The sequence below is a fragment of the Garra rufa genome, chromosome 20 (assembly GCF_049309525.1).
Source record: "Garra rufa chromosome 20, GarRuf1.0, whole genome shotgun sequence".
NCBI classification, from domain to species: Eukaryota; Metazoa; Chordata; class Actinopteri; order Cypriniformes; family Cyprinidae; genus Garra; species Garra rufa.
In genome coordinates this window covers 39,075,015-39,090,592 of record NC_133380.1, presented here as the reverse complement: position 1 = coordinate 39,090,592, position 15,578 = coordinate 39,075,015, and the positions used below count along the sequence as shown (strand labels likewise).

At 34.6% G+C, this 15,578-nt stretch overlaps 1 protein-coding gene, 1 long non-coding RNA gene and 3 other non-coding genes across 6 annotated transcripts; 4 read left to right on the top strand and 1 right to left on the bottom strand.

Annotated features, from left to right (window-relative positions):
- The first annotated feature begins 6,200 nt into the window (after positions 1-6,200).
- LOC141294177 (uncharacterized) lies at positions 6,201-7,716 on the top strand. Of its 2 annotated transcripts, XR_012340890.1 has the most exons (6): positions 6,201-6,381; positions 6,609-6,660; positions 6,858-6,928; positions 7,136-7,215; positions 7,417-7,491; positions 7,574-7,716. It is a non-coding gene; the product is annotated as an uncharacterized lncRNA (long non-coding RNA). The 2 variants fall into 2 exon arrangements; XR_012340889.1 differs by having other exon boundaries at positions 6,201-6,660.
- On the top strand, positions 6,696-6,788 carry LOC141294341 (small nucleolar SNORD12/SNORD106). Its single transcript, XR_012340932.1, has one exon. It is a non-coding gene; the product is annotated as a small nucleolar SNORD12/SNORD106 (small nucleolar RNA).
- LOC141294342 (small nucleolar SNORD12/SNORD106) lies at positions 6,972-7,059 on the top strand. The gene has a single exon (XR_012340933.1). It is a non-coding gene; the product is annotated as a small nucleolar SNORD12/SNORD106 (small nucleolar RNA).
- LOC141294340 (small nucleolar SNORD12/SNORD106) lies at positions 7,258-7,350 on the top strand. Its single transcript, XR_012340931.1, has one exon. It is a non-coding gene; the product is annotated as a small nucleolar SNORD12/SNORD106 (small nucleolar RNA).
- A 561-nt stretch (positions 7,717-8,277) lies between the features above and the next one.
- Positions 8,278-9,470, bottom strand: smim7 (small integral membrane protein 7). Its single transcript, XM_073826302.1, has 5 exons — positions 9,385-9,470; positions 9,185-9,226; positions 9,043-9,101; positions 8,740-8,830; positions 8,278-8,631 (listed from the first exon to the last, which is right to left on the bottom strand). The coding sequence occupies exons 1-5, from the start codon at positions 9,408-9,410 to the stop codon at positions 8,616-8,618; spliced, it is 234 nt and encodes a 77-aa protein (XP_073682403.1). The 5' UTR covers positions 9,411-9,470; the 3' UTR covers positions 8,278-8,615.
- Between the last annotated feature and the right edge of the window lie 6,108 nt (positions 9,471-15,578).

The following is a 15,578-nucleotide window of genomic DNA, read 5'->3' as shown; positions in this document are numbered from 1 at the left end:
AAGTAAGAAGACTTTGCCACCACCTAAAAAGGTTTGCATTTTCATTTACAGTTAACAACTGCGTAAAAAGCATTAGGCTTTAGTAAACAGTAGCATGAACTGTTGGGAATACTAGTTGAAAATATGTCCTAATTAGTAACGACACTTTTGCATAGGTCATTATATTTAGGGATTTTATATATATATGGAGCCCACACTGTAAAAGTTTTCACCAGATTCAACTTAAAAACCTAAGTTCAGCAGCTGCCTTAAAATTTTAAGTTAAATCAGCTTAAAACTACAAGTCATTTAATTAATTAACTTGTGAGTTGAAATTACTTAAGTTGATTTAACTTAACATTTTAAGGCAGCTGCTAAACTTAAGTTTTTAAGTTGAAACCGGTGAAAACTTTTTACAGTGCATTTTTCTGTCAAGGGTTCGTTAAAGAAACATCTCTTTCTTACCTTTTTATAATCTGAAGAACCTTCTTTCACCACAAAGAACGTTTGAGTGTACTCAAGATGGAAAAAAAAACACCTCAATTTTATTTAGAGGCATGAAAAACATGCAATTAGCTTCAGTGGATAACATTTCTGTGCCCATTGTAATGTAAATCAATGAGTACGGTATGGCAGATTATAAAATGCATATGAATATCAGTTGTCGCTTTATATCGCTCTATATCTCTCTGTAAAAAGCAAAAGACACTTTTGCATAGGTCATTATATTTAGGGATTATTATATTTTTTTATTAAATTATTAACTAAATAAATTAATTTATGTTTGTTAACTTTCAGTTGTTCAATATAGTAACTGCATTTTTTTAGGAAAGTATTTTTTTGAGGAAAGTAAGAAGACTTTGGCTCTGCTCATGTGACTATTTAAGCCAACTATTTTTTATTTTTTTTAATTTGCATTTGCAGTTGATAATCCTATATAAAATACACCCTAAAAACTGAATGTTGGTCACAAATGTGACTAGTAATATTAAATGAGTTATTAACAGTGTTGGGGGTAACGCATTATAAGTTATGTAATAGCAATACTTTTTCCAAATAAGTAAAGTAATGCATTACTTTTTAATTGACAAGAAAGTATCTGAGTTACTTTTTCAATTAAGTAACGCCAGTTACTTTCCCCCATTATTGATTAAAAGCTCTCCTGTCCCCATGTTGGGAGAAATCGGGAATAAGATGTTACTTTAGTTCTAGAATAAATGTGAACATACATTAATTCATCTCACTCACAGTATTCCTTAAAATGAACAAAAACTGTGAAATTCAACTCAGAATATGACGCAAACCTGCAATAATTAAATATGTAAAATAATACAAATATCCTTTATGTATTTAATCCCATTTATTAACTGATGCCTTTGCTGCCGACCTTCGATGATCCAATTCATCCATACTAATAAGCAAAAATTACTCAAGATAATTTAACATTTATTTTCCTTTTTTTATTGCTTAAGAGTTCTGCGGTCTACTGTACAGACGTCAATTGACTTTTCTCTAAGCCTGAGGCTTTTGGTGTGAAAAAGCTTTTACATTTGCCAAAAATAGAACTTTTTATATTAAAAACAAACAAGCAAGCCCTGCCCAGATATAAAAAGCAATGCAAACGTAACGTAACGCATTACTTTCCACAAAAAGTAACTAAGTAACGTAATTAGTTAATTTTGTAGGGAGTAGCTCAATATTGCAATGCATTACTTTTAAAAGTAACTTTCCCCAACACTGGTTATTAATACTGTGGGCTTCAGTTTATGTGGTAATATTTGCAAAAATTAACCAGGGCAACGGTGATACATTTATGTTCTTGCACACAGAATTCTGCTTTATTTTCTCGGGGTTAATAATTGTAGCCTCATCCGTCAGAGCACACAGTTACCACCTGACCTGATCGATGCAAACCCCAGCACATCCTTGACCTGTAGCCCACCAAGGGTTAACGTGCTGCACTAATCTCCGTCCGATTAGGGAACAAACATCAGGCGAGTCATGACAGGACTCTGAAAGTCAACAGAATGACAGCTCCAGCATTGCGACCTTCCATGTTACTGACCACCTGCTGTGGTTAGAGCCCTTTTCCCTGTGCCACTAGGATGGACAGCAGCCTGGAGACACCAGTCTGACAAGCAGCACCACCCTCCTGCTGAGCTTCCAGTCTGCGTGCACTCGCCAGCCTGAGCCAAAAGGTCAAACGAGTCCCACACCCTGGTTAGCTCATGTGTACTGCCCATGCTGAAAGGCACCAGTGATCTCACTTGCAACCCTCTTTGTCCTACAATTAGTCTTTCCCAGACACTTTTCCTCTGCTGTCCTAGGGTGGGGGGAACAACCTGGAATGCTGTCCCAGGGCCCGTGTTGAGGTTAGGCTACACAGAAGTGAACAGGCTGACCCATAAAAATTGCTGCAGACTGTTAAGAACGTATCCTTCTCCTTTTGAAGCTGCCTCTCCTCTTTTTGAGATCATAACGTGTTCTGAAATTAGCAAGATCTGCCATGTGTTTTTTTTTTTTTTAAATGTAAACTGTCAGGAAATAATTACGTTTAGATTCATCGTGAGAATAACAAGACATCAACTTTAATTAACATTATTTGATCCTGTAAAGCCTCACATATGAAATAATAGTCAGAAAAAGGTCATTTCTAAAATGGAACTGTTTATTGAACATGTCGAAAAAAAAATCTACAACAGTATCATATTTGAAACATCAGTCTTTAATGGCTGATAGGAGAATATGGAGCTTATACACTCTTAAAAATAAAGGTGCTTTAAAAGGTTCTTCACAGCGATGCCATTTTGGTTCGACAAAGAACCATTCAGTCAAAGGTTCCTTAAGAACCATCTCTTTCTTACCTTTTTATAATCGGAAGAACCTCCTTTCGCCACAAAGAACTTTTTGTGAAACAGAAAGGTTCTTCAGATGTTAAAGGTTCTTTATGGAACCATTTAGACCAGGGGTCACCACACTTAGTCCTGGAGGGCCGGTGTCCTACAGAGTTTAGCTCCAACCATGATCAAACACATCTGAACCAGCTTATCAAGGTCTTAATAGGTATACTTGAAACTTCTAGGCAGGTGTGTTGAGGCAAGTTGGAGCTAAACTCTGCAGGACACCGGCCCTCCAGGATCAAGTTTGATGACCCCTGATTTAGACAAAAAAGGTTCTTCTATGGCATCGTGAAAGAAACACCTCAGTTTGGTCCAGTTGCTAACATTTTGTGGCCATTGTAATGTAAATCAATGAGTATTATGGTATTGCAGACTATAAAATGCATATGAATATCAGTTGCTTTATATCTCCCAATAATAGGTCTTTGTAATATAATATTTAGATGCTTAATGACTGAGATTAACAAATAAATGTTTAATAAAAGTCTGATGTATCATATTTAATACTAACATTGCAACAAAAAAGAAGGATCCAGTCAGGTAAACCTAAGTTGCTTCAGTCCAGTAAATGATCATCCTATTACTAACATTGCAATGCTTTTCTTATTTAGATGTTTTGCCTTGTTTCCAGCCAAATTATCTAAAAGTTCTTAAACCAAGAAGGATTTTCTAGACAAGTAAAAAATATTGTCGTGTTTTCAGAAAAGAATAAGTCAAAATGAAGTGAGTTTTTGCAAAATAATTGGCCAGTGGGGTAAGAAAAATAATCTTGTTTTCTGTTTGAAATAAGATTTTTTTGCTTACTCCATTGGCAGATTATTTTGCTTGTTTCATGCAAAATTCTGAAAACAAGAAAATAATTTTTACTCGTCTAGAATCCTTCTTGATTTAAGAATTTTTAGATATTTTGGCTGGAAACAAGACAAAAAAATCTAAGTAAGAAAAGCATTTTTTTTTTTTTTTTTTTTTTTGCAGTGAACAATATAAAAGTTATTCTTACCAGGGACTTCTTATAAAATTATACTTTGACTTAATGATAAAAAATATAAACTATAAATCAGAGGGCAGAAGCAGATTGCAGATTTTGATCATGTTGATAATTTAGAGGCTTTTGAAATGTGTGTATTAAATACAATATGAATCAGGTTATTGCCTTTTTGTAATGTTTTCAGTTTCAGAATTTAAATAAACACAATGATGAAATCACAGATAGCAAAACATGCATGTACTTGTTATTTGGATAATTCTGTCATTTTGGGTAAATAGTGTTCCTCCCATTCCACCTACTAGCCCCATGGAATTTAAAACCTGAAGTCCTCGCACCTAGTATAAACAGGCCAGAAATCAGCCAACATTAAACTAATCCCCAAACATGCAAACAAGCCACTCAAACAAAGCATTGTGCAGGTGGGATCTCTCAAACTAGATTATTTAGCAAACAAAGCAAGCAGCATTTGGAATACCCATTCAACTAGATTTGGATTAATCACTTCTGATTGCATTTTTCTCATTCATAAATCACTTTGGATAAACACACCTGCTTTAGTATAACATGTAATCTCATTATGTTATTAAAAAATAATAACTTAAATAAATGAAAATGTTGAAACACAGATACAAATTAGATTTTTATTTTTATTTTAGAATTTGAAGCATTAAAATGGTTTAGCAAGTCTAAAAGGGGCACTTCACACGTTTTGAAGGGATGTTTTGCACCAGAGACACTTGGGGGAAGGGGTCTTTTTAATGTCAGCTGTTGATGGGAGATAATCCCACGATTGATAATTCACGATTTGAGTTTCTTTGTTCTAAAACAAAGAGCTGGGAGGCGCCCTTATGTGCTGACAACACATTCAGCCGCGTTAGGTATGTACTCGACTTACAAAACACAAGATATGTGCTAATGTAATCACACAAAAAGGCGATAATTGCCCTAAGGTGAGCGTGCAAGTTTGTGCGTCTCAAAATATGACCACGATCTGCCCCACACTTGTCCATGGATAACATGATTTAACCAATAATAACAATAATAGTAATAGGGATGCTGTTTGAATTGGGCAAAAAGTGTGTGGTAATGTTTTGCAATTTTTAAATGACATTCTAAAGTAGAGAAATATTGTACAGTTAATTATAGCATATCATAAAGGTATTATAAGAAAAAAAAGGCTCTTTCTAAACTATAGGCTATATGTATTTTTTTGTTGTCTAGCCTATATGAAGTCGAATCGTGTGCTATCTCTTTAAGTAAATGGGCGATAAAATTAAAAACCAAACTAATTTTTTTTATTTTTACAAACACGATTTCATGTGAATCATATTTTCTTTGAAAGTTTAATGTTATTGCAACTATGCACAACGTTTCTGTGGCAATGAATAAAAGCACCATTGCTTTGAAAAGCGAACAACTCCTCTATATAAAGTTCACAGAACACAGGCTAGAAAATATTAGAAATAATAATAGAAAAGCACAACTTGTTAAATACAGAGGAGGCGCTGTTTTAAAAGAAGGTCATTTCAAATTTAGCATTTGCTGCCACCTTTCGGACAAATTATGGAATAACAAAGAAACATTGAATAGTCAACCTTCAGTTACAGTTGCTCAGTTTTTAAACATATTCTTGTATTATTGGAAATAATTCAGGTAGGTTATGTATCAAGTCTATGTACAATATACGAAACAAATTGCTCAGAGCTGTACAATAACACTTTGAATTGTTTAGCTATTTAAATCACAAAATATTTATTTGTTTGTTTACTTAGTGTGGCCTACACTCTTAAAAATAAAGGTGCTTTAAAAGGTTCTTCACAGCGACAAAGAACCATTCAGTTAAAGGTTCAAAACCATCTCTTTTTTACCTTTTTATAATCTTACCTTTTTGAGAAGCAGAAAGGTTCTTCAGATGTTGGAGGTTCTTTATGGAACCGTTTTAACAAAAAAAGGTTCTTCTATGCATTGTGAAGCATCTTTATTTTTTTAAGAGTGTATAATTTCAGAATTCAATTGGTGATGACGGAAAATATTCTTAGCGATATAAACATTTTCTCATACTGTAGAATAAATAAACGACAACAATGATATATTGTTAAAGAAAGAAGCTATGGTGGTTTGCTGGTAACACATTCTGAAGGGTTTAAAATGTTATGTATGTGAGAAATATCTACTTAATCTATAAAAGTATTATTACTGTAGACCAGGGGTTGGAACTTGAAAGTGTTGAAACTCCCCAACGTCATCGCAACAAACCCTCACTGCGCATGCGTGTGAACTATAAAACCGGGCTTCACGTGTTCTTTCTTCCCATTTTCGTCTTCCCGGTTCGAGGTAAGCATTGTTCGTTTTGTGCATTTTTTTTTTTTTTTGTTTATATACTTAAAAACGAAGTACGTTCTATTAATGTTTCACGGAAATACGGACTGTGTAATATTAGGATAAAAACTAAAAACATGTTTTTAGTATAGTTAGTCGATGACCACGTGGCTCGTTGTCGGTGGACGCGGGAAGGTAGACAATGAAAATTCGAATGGTTTAGTATTATATTATAGTGTTTAGTGCACTTAAGGTTAGTAAAATATATATATATATATATATATAAACACAATTTTGTCATTGTTAGTCAGTGGTTTCAACGTTGCATACGGGTCATATTTAAGTTACTTTAATGCAGGTTATTTGTTTCCCTATATTCTGATATTGCTCTGTATCTCACTTTTCATTGGTTTGTTTTACAGTATGTTGGCTGTTGGGCCATGGAGCATTGCTGTATTGTATACTCTGATTTTGGTGAGTTCAGATTTACACTAGACTTTCCTTTTAAGTTTGGTAGCAATGATGACTAATTTTTTCCCCGGCAGATCGATACTGTTGACTTCCTTTAACGAAAAATAAGCCAAATGATCTGAGCAACCATATAGATGCCATGAAATCTGAAAAAATCATTTGTTCAGTGGTAACTGACATAGCTACTCCTGTCTCCACAGATCATACTGGAGCCAAATGGATGACCTTAAATTCATCAGACTTTGTTTTAGAAGTCTTTCACACAAAGTAGGTAAGACTAAATGTGTTTTTGGTACATTTGGTTGCAATCACCTGGTGCATATGATGACTTTCTTTTTTCCCCGGCAGATCGACACTGTTGACCTTTTTTCTAACAAAAATAAGCCAAATGATCTGAGCACCCATGTAGATGGCATACATTCTCAAAAATCGTTACGTGTTTTGATGGTAACTAACTTAGCTACTCTTGTCCCCACAGATCATACCAGAGTCAAATGGATGACCTTAAATTCATCAGACTGTTTTATAAGTCTTTCACACTCTAAAGTGTGAAAAAGGGTAAGGCTGAACATGGTTTTTGGCACACTTGGTTGCATTTACCCTGGTGCACGTGATGACCATCTTTTTTCCCCAGCAGATCGATAGTGTTGACATTTGCTCTAAACTTTAAGCCAATTTATCTGAAGCACCATCAGAATAGCTTGCCATACAAAGTGCTGGATTTCTTGTTCTTAAGTGCTTTTATGTTTTTTCCAAAAGGACAAATTCTGTAGTTCAAGAGGACCAGAAGACATCACACAATGAGTGACCCTTGATGATTGGCCACATGTGAAGGTATTTGTCACAGTGCATGTTGTGTATTATTCAACTTCCTAACTGTTCAATTAGATCTAATGGTTTCTTTTACATTTTCTAGGCGTTGAAAGGATCCATGTCCCTGAAGGCCCTTCAGTGCCAAACCCATGTGGATGAAGTACACAGTGGTTCATAGTGGAGAGAGAACTTTTTTTGACCAATTGTGTTTTGGCTTTTTGACCAATTGTGATTTCCATTATGCAATTTGACTACATTTTTGAAGATGCATTAAAGTTTGTTCTCATTTTTCTCAAGGTGGTCACTAACCCTAAGAATTATTGCTTGTTCTTTGTTTATTCTAAGTGTAACTAGTCTTGCAGCTTGCACTTGTCTCTTTACTTTTACAATAAAACTGTTAAACCATGAGTTGACTTTGCATTTATGAAAAATTGTTCTCAGCATCTTGCATTTATCAGTGACTTTGAGGCGTAATGTAGAGCAAAACTGACAGCTGAGTGAAATTTAAAGTTGGTTAATGGAAGTTTTATGGCTTTTCAAATTGAGCACAATGAAATTAAAATGGCTGTAATAAACTAATGTTAGGTGTATAAAATAGGAACTTAAAAAGGTCGGATCCTCTTGACAAATTTTTTTTTTTTTTTTTTTGGCTTGTTACTGGCGTGTCACTGGCGTGTCAAACACCACTTAACACCCATTTATTTCCTGACCAGCATCGAAGGTGCCTTGATGCTCTTAAACACACGTAAATATTCTATCCACAGTTTTAAAGCTTTCTTTCATGGTAACCAAACAGTAGCTAGTAAAAAATGTTTATTCTTTTATTTTATCATCACAAAGGCTTCACATTAGATGGTACATCCAAAAAAAACTGAAAAGACCATTCAAGCTCCTTGGAGTGCACAACTCTGCTTTCAATTCTATATTTAAACAAAAGTAGTTACCATGTGTTCTGTCCCCATTTGATTGACAGAAACTAAAAGTTATATTAATCATACACACTTTTGTACAAAATATACAGTTGTCTTGTAAGACATTGAATAAGACTTAAAGGATCCCATACTAAAAACCCATAACAAGAAATCCACCCAATGCTGCAGTAAATATTTCTTTTGTGTCTGTATCCTCACTTCAACAGCCATGGATTACGATCCAAATAACCTGAAAAAAGACCAAATACACAAACACTTTAAAATATGCAACAAGTAGTTTTTCAATTTTAGCAAGAAAGCAGAAACCAACATGTTTATATTAAAAGTCAACACTCACAAGATCATGCAAAACATGATAAAAATGTTCCAAAGAGCAATGAATATGCGAAAGTACCGCAGACTCAGTAAAAACTCTCTGATGTTATCACCTAAAGAAAAATAATACATAAGAGTCAAATATGATCCATGGCAATTTTTAAAACAATCTACTTTAGGTCTATCCCTTGTTAGATTAAGGTCTCTCTTATGACCAATAACTGTCAGCTGTCTGCCCAATGTCCCTTTATTAGTATATTATACTGTCCCTTTAACATTAAAATAACTATTATTTCACAATGCATCGTTAATGAATCGATGTTACCAGTTCTGGACGATCCAGATTCATCGCCAAACCCCTGAGACTGCGTTTCTCTCTTCTTTCTGCACACAGAAAGTGAACATCACCGATTAACAAGAGATCAACCAAATGTAAAGTAAGAGGTAACATTTGTGTTTTTACTCACAGTTTAAAGTTGAGCACAGCTCCGGCGTTCATGAGCAGAGTGCTGGAAACATAAGTAAGAAAATGAGTGACGTGGAGAGTAGAAAACACACCGCTGTTACACTGTGACCATAGTATACTATACACATGAACATCACAAACAACATCCTGTTTAACAATGCCACGAAATGTATCCTGCCTTTTAAAAAATGCGACATTTACCCAAATATTAAAAGATCTCCGATCATTTTGGCTGGTTATTTCCACCTAGGATCGTCCTATTCTTCTTCTAACTTTGTATGAGTACAGTATGAGATGTTAGTTCATCATCGCCACCTGATGGCAGATATACAACACGACCATTCTGTTTCAGAACAGTCTGCGAAAGCTGCAGATGCAGAGAACCTCAACTCCTGGGCCCGTATTCATAAAAAAAATCTTAGCGCAAAGAGTTGCTCCTAGTGACAAAATTCTAAGAAAATTCTTAGAAATGTGGGTGTTTCCTCTTAAAATTAAAGAAAAGGTCATAGAAAAGAAAAAAGTAATTCAGGGCCCGTATCCCTAAAGATTCTGAGAATCCTCTCAGAGAGCTCCTAACTTAACCTAAAAATTCCTTGCCAGGAGTTTTAGCTTAGAAGTGATTCCAGAACATTTTCAGTGAACTCTGAGCAAGGAACGGATGGAAAATCCTATCTTAGTGAGGAGGTGTGGTTGACCCCGTTGCTAGGTATGAGTCATCATTTCAAAAGCCGTGATTGGTTGATCCTACAAGTTTGATGAAAATGAACTTTTGGTGATAATGAGCAAAGGATGTACCCTCAAATCAATAAACATAATTATACACTCTAATCTTATGCAGACTGTAATTGTAAATATTTCACATTGAAGAAAATATCAGGAAAATGAATAGTAAGCTGTAGGGGTTATAGCCTAACATTAGAATCTAAAATATGTGAAAACTTAAGCTCATTACACCCTGTTCAAATAATGATTCGTGTCTTATTTGCTCATATTAATATCCTAGCTGGCATATTTTGTACTTTCACTCCCATATGGACCCCATTGAAAACAAGATGGGCTATCTCAAGGGGCTGTCCTTAATGAAGTAGAAATTGCAACGTTACAACTCAGTGTGGTCTTAACGAGGGTAACACGGCTCAGCTTTTATCAATGTCTGTGATTGCTGGTCTATTTATGAAGGCTTGTTAACAAATATCCTACAAACACAGAAAATGGCCATTTTGTGCAGCTGCTTAGGGGAACTCCTAAGCCACTAAAAGTCCTCTTCCCTGCTCTTAGCAGATCTCGCCTTAGGAGCCCTTTTAAGCGCTAGGAATCTTGAGGAATAGCTTTTATATTAACTGGGATTTTCGTGTCACTTTTAGGGGAAATTCTAAGAAAACGTCATGACTCTGAGAATTTTCTTAGAATTTGGCCGCTAGGAGCCACTTTTTGCACAAAAATTCTTTAGGGATACGGGCCCAGAAAGCATCTTAACCCTCAAAAGAGGTCTTAAGGTCCAAAATTGTTAGGAGTATGGACAAGGAGGGCAAAGAAATATTTTCCACACAATGCATGGCAGTGAGTTAATAAGATGCCACACATGAGATAATGTTTGTGACCGATTTTATTAGAGACATGCTAACATCTCCGACGTAGAGCAGAAATGGAAGTAATCACTAAATTTATTACATGAACATATTTGGCAACTGGAAACAATGCAGTTATGCAGCAGTGATGATTTGGGTCTGTTTACAACCTTCTATAAGCAAAGAGGTCACACAAACAATGACAGCACTTTCAGAACCTTTATGTGTTGCTGTTCATTTCCTATCAAATACTTTAAATGCAACATTAACAGCATGGTAAATGTGTGTGTGTGTGTGTGTGTGTGTGTGTGTGTGTGTGTGTGTGTGTGTGTGTGTGTGTGTGTGTGTGTGTGTGTGTGTGTGTGTACCTGGTATTCATCACGTTGTGGGGACCAAATGTTCCCACAAGGATAGGAATACCAGTAGATTTTGACCTTGTGGGGACATTTCTCAGGTCCCCATGAGGAAACAGGCTTATAAATCATGCACAATGAGTTTTTTTGAGGAAGTAAAAGTGTGCACAATCTCCTGTGAGGGCTAGGTTTAGGTGTAGGGCGATAGAAAGTACGGTTTGTACAGTATAAAAACCATTACGCCTATGGAATGTCCCCATAAAACATGTAAACCCAACATGTGTGTGTGTGTGTGTGTGTGTGTGTGGTAAAACAGGAAAAATTACACCTATAATTTCAAAGTGAAGGCTTATAATAGACCCTGCACAAAGTGCTCTTTTATTTCCTTCTTGGAAACCAACCAATCACAGTCTTCAAAAGGCTGTGTCATAGCCAGCAACGGGGTCAACCCCGCCTCCACACTAAGTTTTACTCTTTTCTTGCTCAGAGTTGGTCTTAGACTGGTCCTGAATCACTCTTAAGCTAAGACTCCTATGTAGGAATTTTTAAGCTAAATTAGGAGCTTTCTGAGAAGATTCTTAGAAGCTTTAAGAATAAGGGCCCTGGTCTGGCAATGGGCAAGGTACGGTGACCGGGAGGGGACACCTTCGGTTCACTTATGTTTGTCGTGGCCACGACTTCTTATGTTGAGAGAATACATGCATTTCTAGTGGCCATAAGTTTAATGCATAAACAAACATGCATGACCAAATCCCAGTATTATCAGAGATAGGTTTATTAATATTTTATTTTGAATTAAGACATAATTATATCAATTATTATTATAGTAATTAATACAATATTACATTATTATTAACAATAGGCGGTGTTGTATGTGCAAATGCTGTCTGTGCGCGATGTAGACAGCATTCAAAAGTTTATCATGAATAAATATTACATAAATTACATCAAATAAAAAAGCCCTACAATAAATATTTTATGCATCCCACAGTCTTGTCCATTAACTGATCCTCTTTTCCCGTAATATTTGTATTATTCGTTTATATTCGTTATTTCTCTCTTAAATTCGATCTCTTTACTTAACATTCTGAATGTAAATGATGCTGTAAATGCTCGACATGCCAATAAAGCTTTGATTATGCTATTTTTACTGGAATGCAGTTTATAGGTTGAATTTAACATATATTTCATTTTATTTCGTCTAATTAATAGATAACCTATATAAATACTGTTTCATTGACGAGTGAATCATTCACGTAGTTCCATTTGTAAATCGTTTATGGTCAAACACGGGCATAAATACAATCATAAAGTCAAAAATGTATTGGCATAATTGTCATTTACAATATTTGCAAAATATATGGCAAATAGCATACAGAACGTTGTTTAGGTAAAGCGATACACAATAAATAAATAAAAATATAGCTCTTATTCACTTATAATTTATTATTATTATTATTACTGTGTGTGATGATAAATGAGCATGTTTTTATTTACAAATGAAACCACGTGAATGATTCATTCCTCAGTGAAACAGTATAGTGTTTATATAGTCTAGTCTATTAATTAGACCAAAATAAAAAATATGTTCAATTCAACCTTTAAACTACATTCCAGTAAAAATCAGTGAAGCATTTACAGTATCATTTCCATATAGAACGTTAAGTAAAGAGATCAAAATTAAGGGGAAAAAACTAGTACAAACGAAAATAAAAATATATACAATAATAATAGTAATAATAATAATAATAATACAAATATTAATATTATTAATATTAATATTAATAGGATAATTATTATTATTAATATTAATAGGATAAATGATTTCCAAGTGAAACTATGTGAATAATTCACTCTTCAATGAAACACTATATTTGTCTCTTAATTAGACTCAATAAAATACAATATATGTTAAATTCAACCTTTAAACTGCATTCCAGTAAAAAAATCCCAGTCATAGAACCTTTACAGTATTATTTACATTCAGAATATTAAGTAAAGAGATAGAAATGAAGGGAAAAATAACGAATATAAACGAATAATACAAATATTACGGAAAAAAGAGGATCAGTTAATGGACAAGACTATGGAATGCATAAAATATTTCTTGTAGGGCTATTTTATTTGATGTACTTTATGTAATATTTATTCATGATAAATTTGGAATGCTGCCCACATCGCGCACAGACAGCATTGGCATATACAGCATCTCCTATTGTTAATATAATAATTTAATATTGTATTAATTTCTGTAACAATTAATATAATAATTTCTTAATTCAAAATAAAATATTAATAAACCTACCTCTGATAATCGTGGGTTACTATGGTCATGCAGGTTTGTTTATGCATTAAACTCGAGAAACCACGACATAATATGACGTTCCCACGAGTTAATATGTCGTGGCCACGACAAACTTAAGTGAACCGAAGGTGTCCCCTCCGTGTCACCCTAGCAAGGAGTCCCTTGTAAGCCTAAATATTACATTAAACTGAGTGTTGCATTTTAAGACCCTAGTAACAAATAGTACTATATAGCCAGCATTTGTACAGCATTTGTTAATTTTACTAATACACTTTTTTTATGTTTGAGGTACAATTCAGTACTTTAAACATGACAACTTTCAGAATAGTTTGACTGTAGTCTTGTCACAAATGGCACACTATGCACAAATGCACTATGTAGGGTACACTGAGTAGACACTTTTTGCTTTTTTCATTTGCAAATATCATAATTGATAATAGCCATAAGTAGTTTATATTTTCCACAATTATCTCATAAACATAAGGTGCATTTTTGTCTCCACTGTACCCATATGGTGTACAGTTGAAACAATACCATTGTTCAGTTGAGACAAATAAATTAAATGCTCTAAAGCTGGCTAACCATTTATTGCAAATGTATAAGATTACAAAATTACAGTTGTGCAACATATTTATTTAATTGCTTTATTTAATTCAGATTCAGGCTACGTTTACATTAATCCGGATACATTTGAAAACGGAGTTTTCATTTTAAAACGCTCTCCGTCCACACTAGCGTTTCCAAGCGTTTTCCTAAAGTTTCTCATCCACACTGAAACGTAGAAAAACATCAAATTCGCCTTACTGCGCATGCGTAAAGCCTCAAAAATTATACAGATGTAATAAGTTTTCACGCAATTCTTCTGGCGGGATAATTTATGGAAATATCTCATCATCCACTGACGCGTCTATATCGCGCTCATTCATATTTTATCTGAAAAGCAGTTGTCATCATGTTTTGCAGGACAGCAACTGTGAGTACATTTTCCGTCATCATTTTAGGACTGTAATTTGAGGAGTGTACAAGGTAAATCTCTTTAGCAGCAGTGTGTAAATAGCACAGGCACAATTACTGCTGTAAACATAGATATCTATTGGTACAATATTCGTCACATGACTATAAATATGCGTCACCGTTTTCCAAAGCCTCCGTTTTTACTGTCCACACTACAACGTGAAAACGGCGTTTTCTAATTTATCCACTTTGGCCGGAGTTTTTAGAAATAATCGTTTTCTGTGATAAAAACGGGGTTTTCGTGTAAATGAGAGGCCAAACCGCAGGGAAATATCTGCGTTTTCCCTTCGTGTAAACGGGGCCTCAGTTGAACAAAATAGGAACATATTATAGCAAACAGTACAAATGTAAATGTAACAGTAAAAATAACAATATATACCAGTATATTATATAACCCTGCCCTTAAACCACTCACATCACTCAAAATGTTCTGCATTTTTACATTTTCCGTCATAATATTATTATAAGCTTGTTTCCTCATGGGGACCTAAAAATGTTCCTATAAGAAAATTTACTGGTTTTACTATACTTGTTGGGACATTTGGTCCCTATAACGTAGGTAATTCCAGTACACAAACACACACAGCCTCTGAATATACATTTTATTTTTTTATGATTGAACTTTTACTGTATATATAGCGACCTAAAAATGGTGTATCAACTGTATCCACTTTACCACCTTGTATATTTCTTAAATGCTATGGTATCCTTTTAACATTCATGCTAGAAAATATATCCATTAATAATAGACATATCACAAATATCATTTTCTAAACATAATTTGTGTAGCATGTGTGTAAATGTGACTTTTAACCTATTATCATAACACTGTACAACTATACAGCATGTGACACAATAGGGCACCAATCCTGTACAAATTTGATAAGATTATTTTGTCATTTGTCATTCAGTTTGGGGCACACCTTATGTTAATGCATTTGTTCTTGGTGGACTAGATCTGCACACTACTGCTAAACAAGTATAGATTTGCTACTGACAGTAGATACACAGACACATTTCTGTGAGCGTGTGGCATATGCAGCTGCTGCATGAATGGGTGTACATAAATCCCATTATAGATCTAGACAGGTGGAGCTGGGGGAGGTGGAGGATAGTGTGCTGCAGGACCAGCTTACAGCAAACACTGAACCAGAT

Excerpts from the sequence above, each read along its gene's own strand:
- smim7 (XM_073826302.1), bottom strand. The coding sequence starts at position 9,410 with ATGATCGGAGATCTTTTAATATTTGG. Across the intron at positions 9,227-9,384 it reads GGAGATCTTTTAATATTTGG|CACTCTGCTCATGAACGCCG; the intron begins GTAAATGTCGCA and ends TTATGTTTCCAG. Across the intron at positions 8,831-9,042 it reads ATCTGGATCGTCCAGAACTG|GTGATAACATCAGAGAGTTT; the intron begins GTAACATCGATT and ends ATTTTTCTTTAG.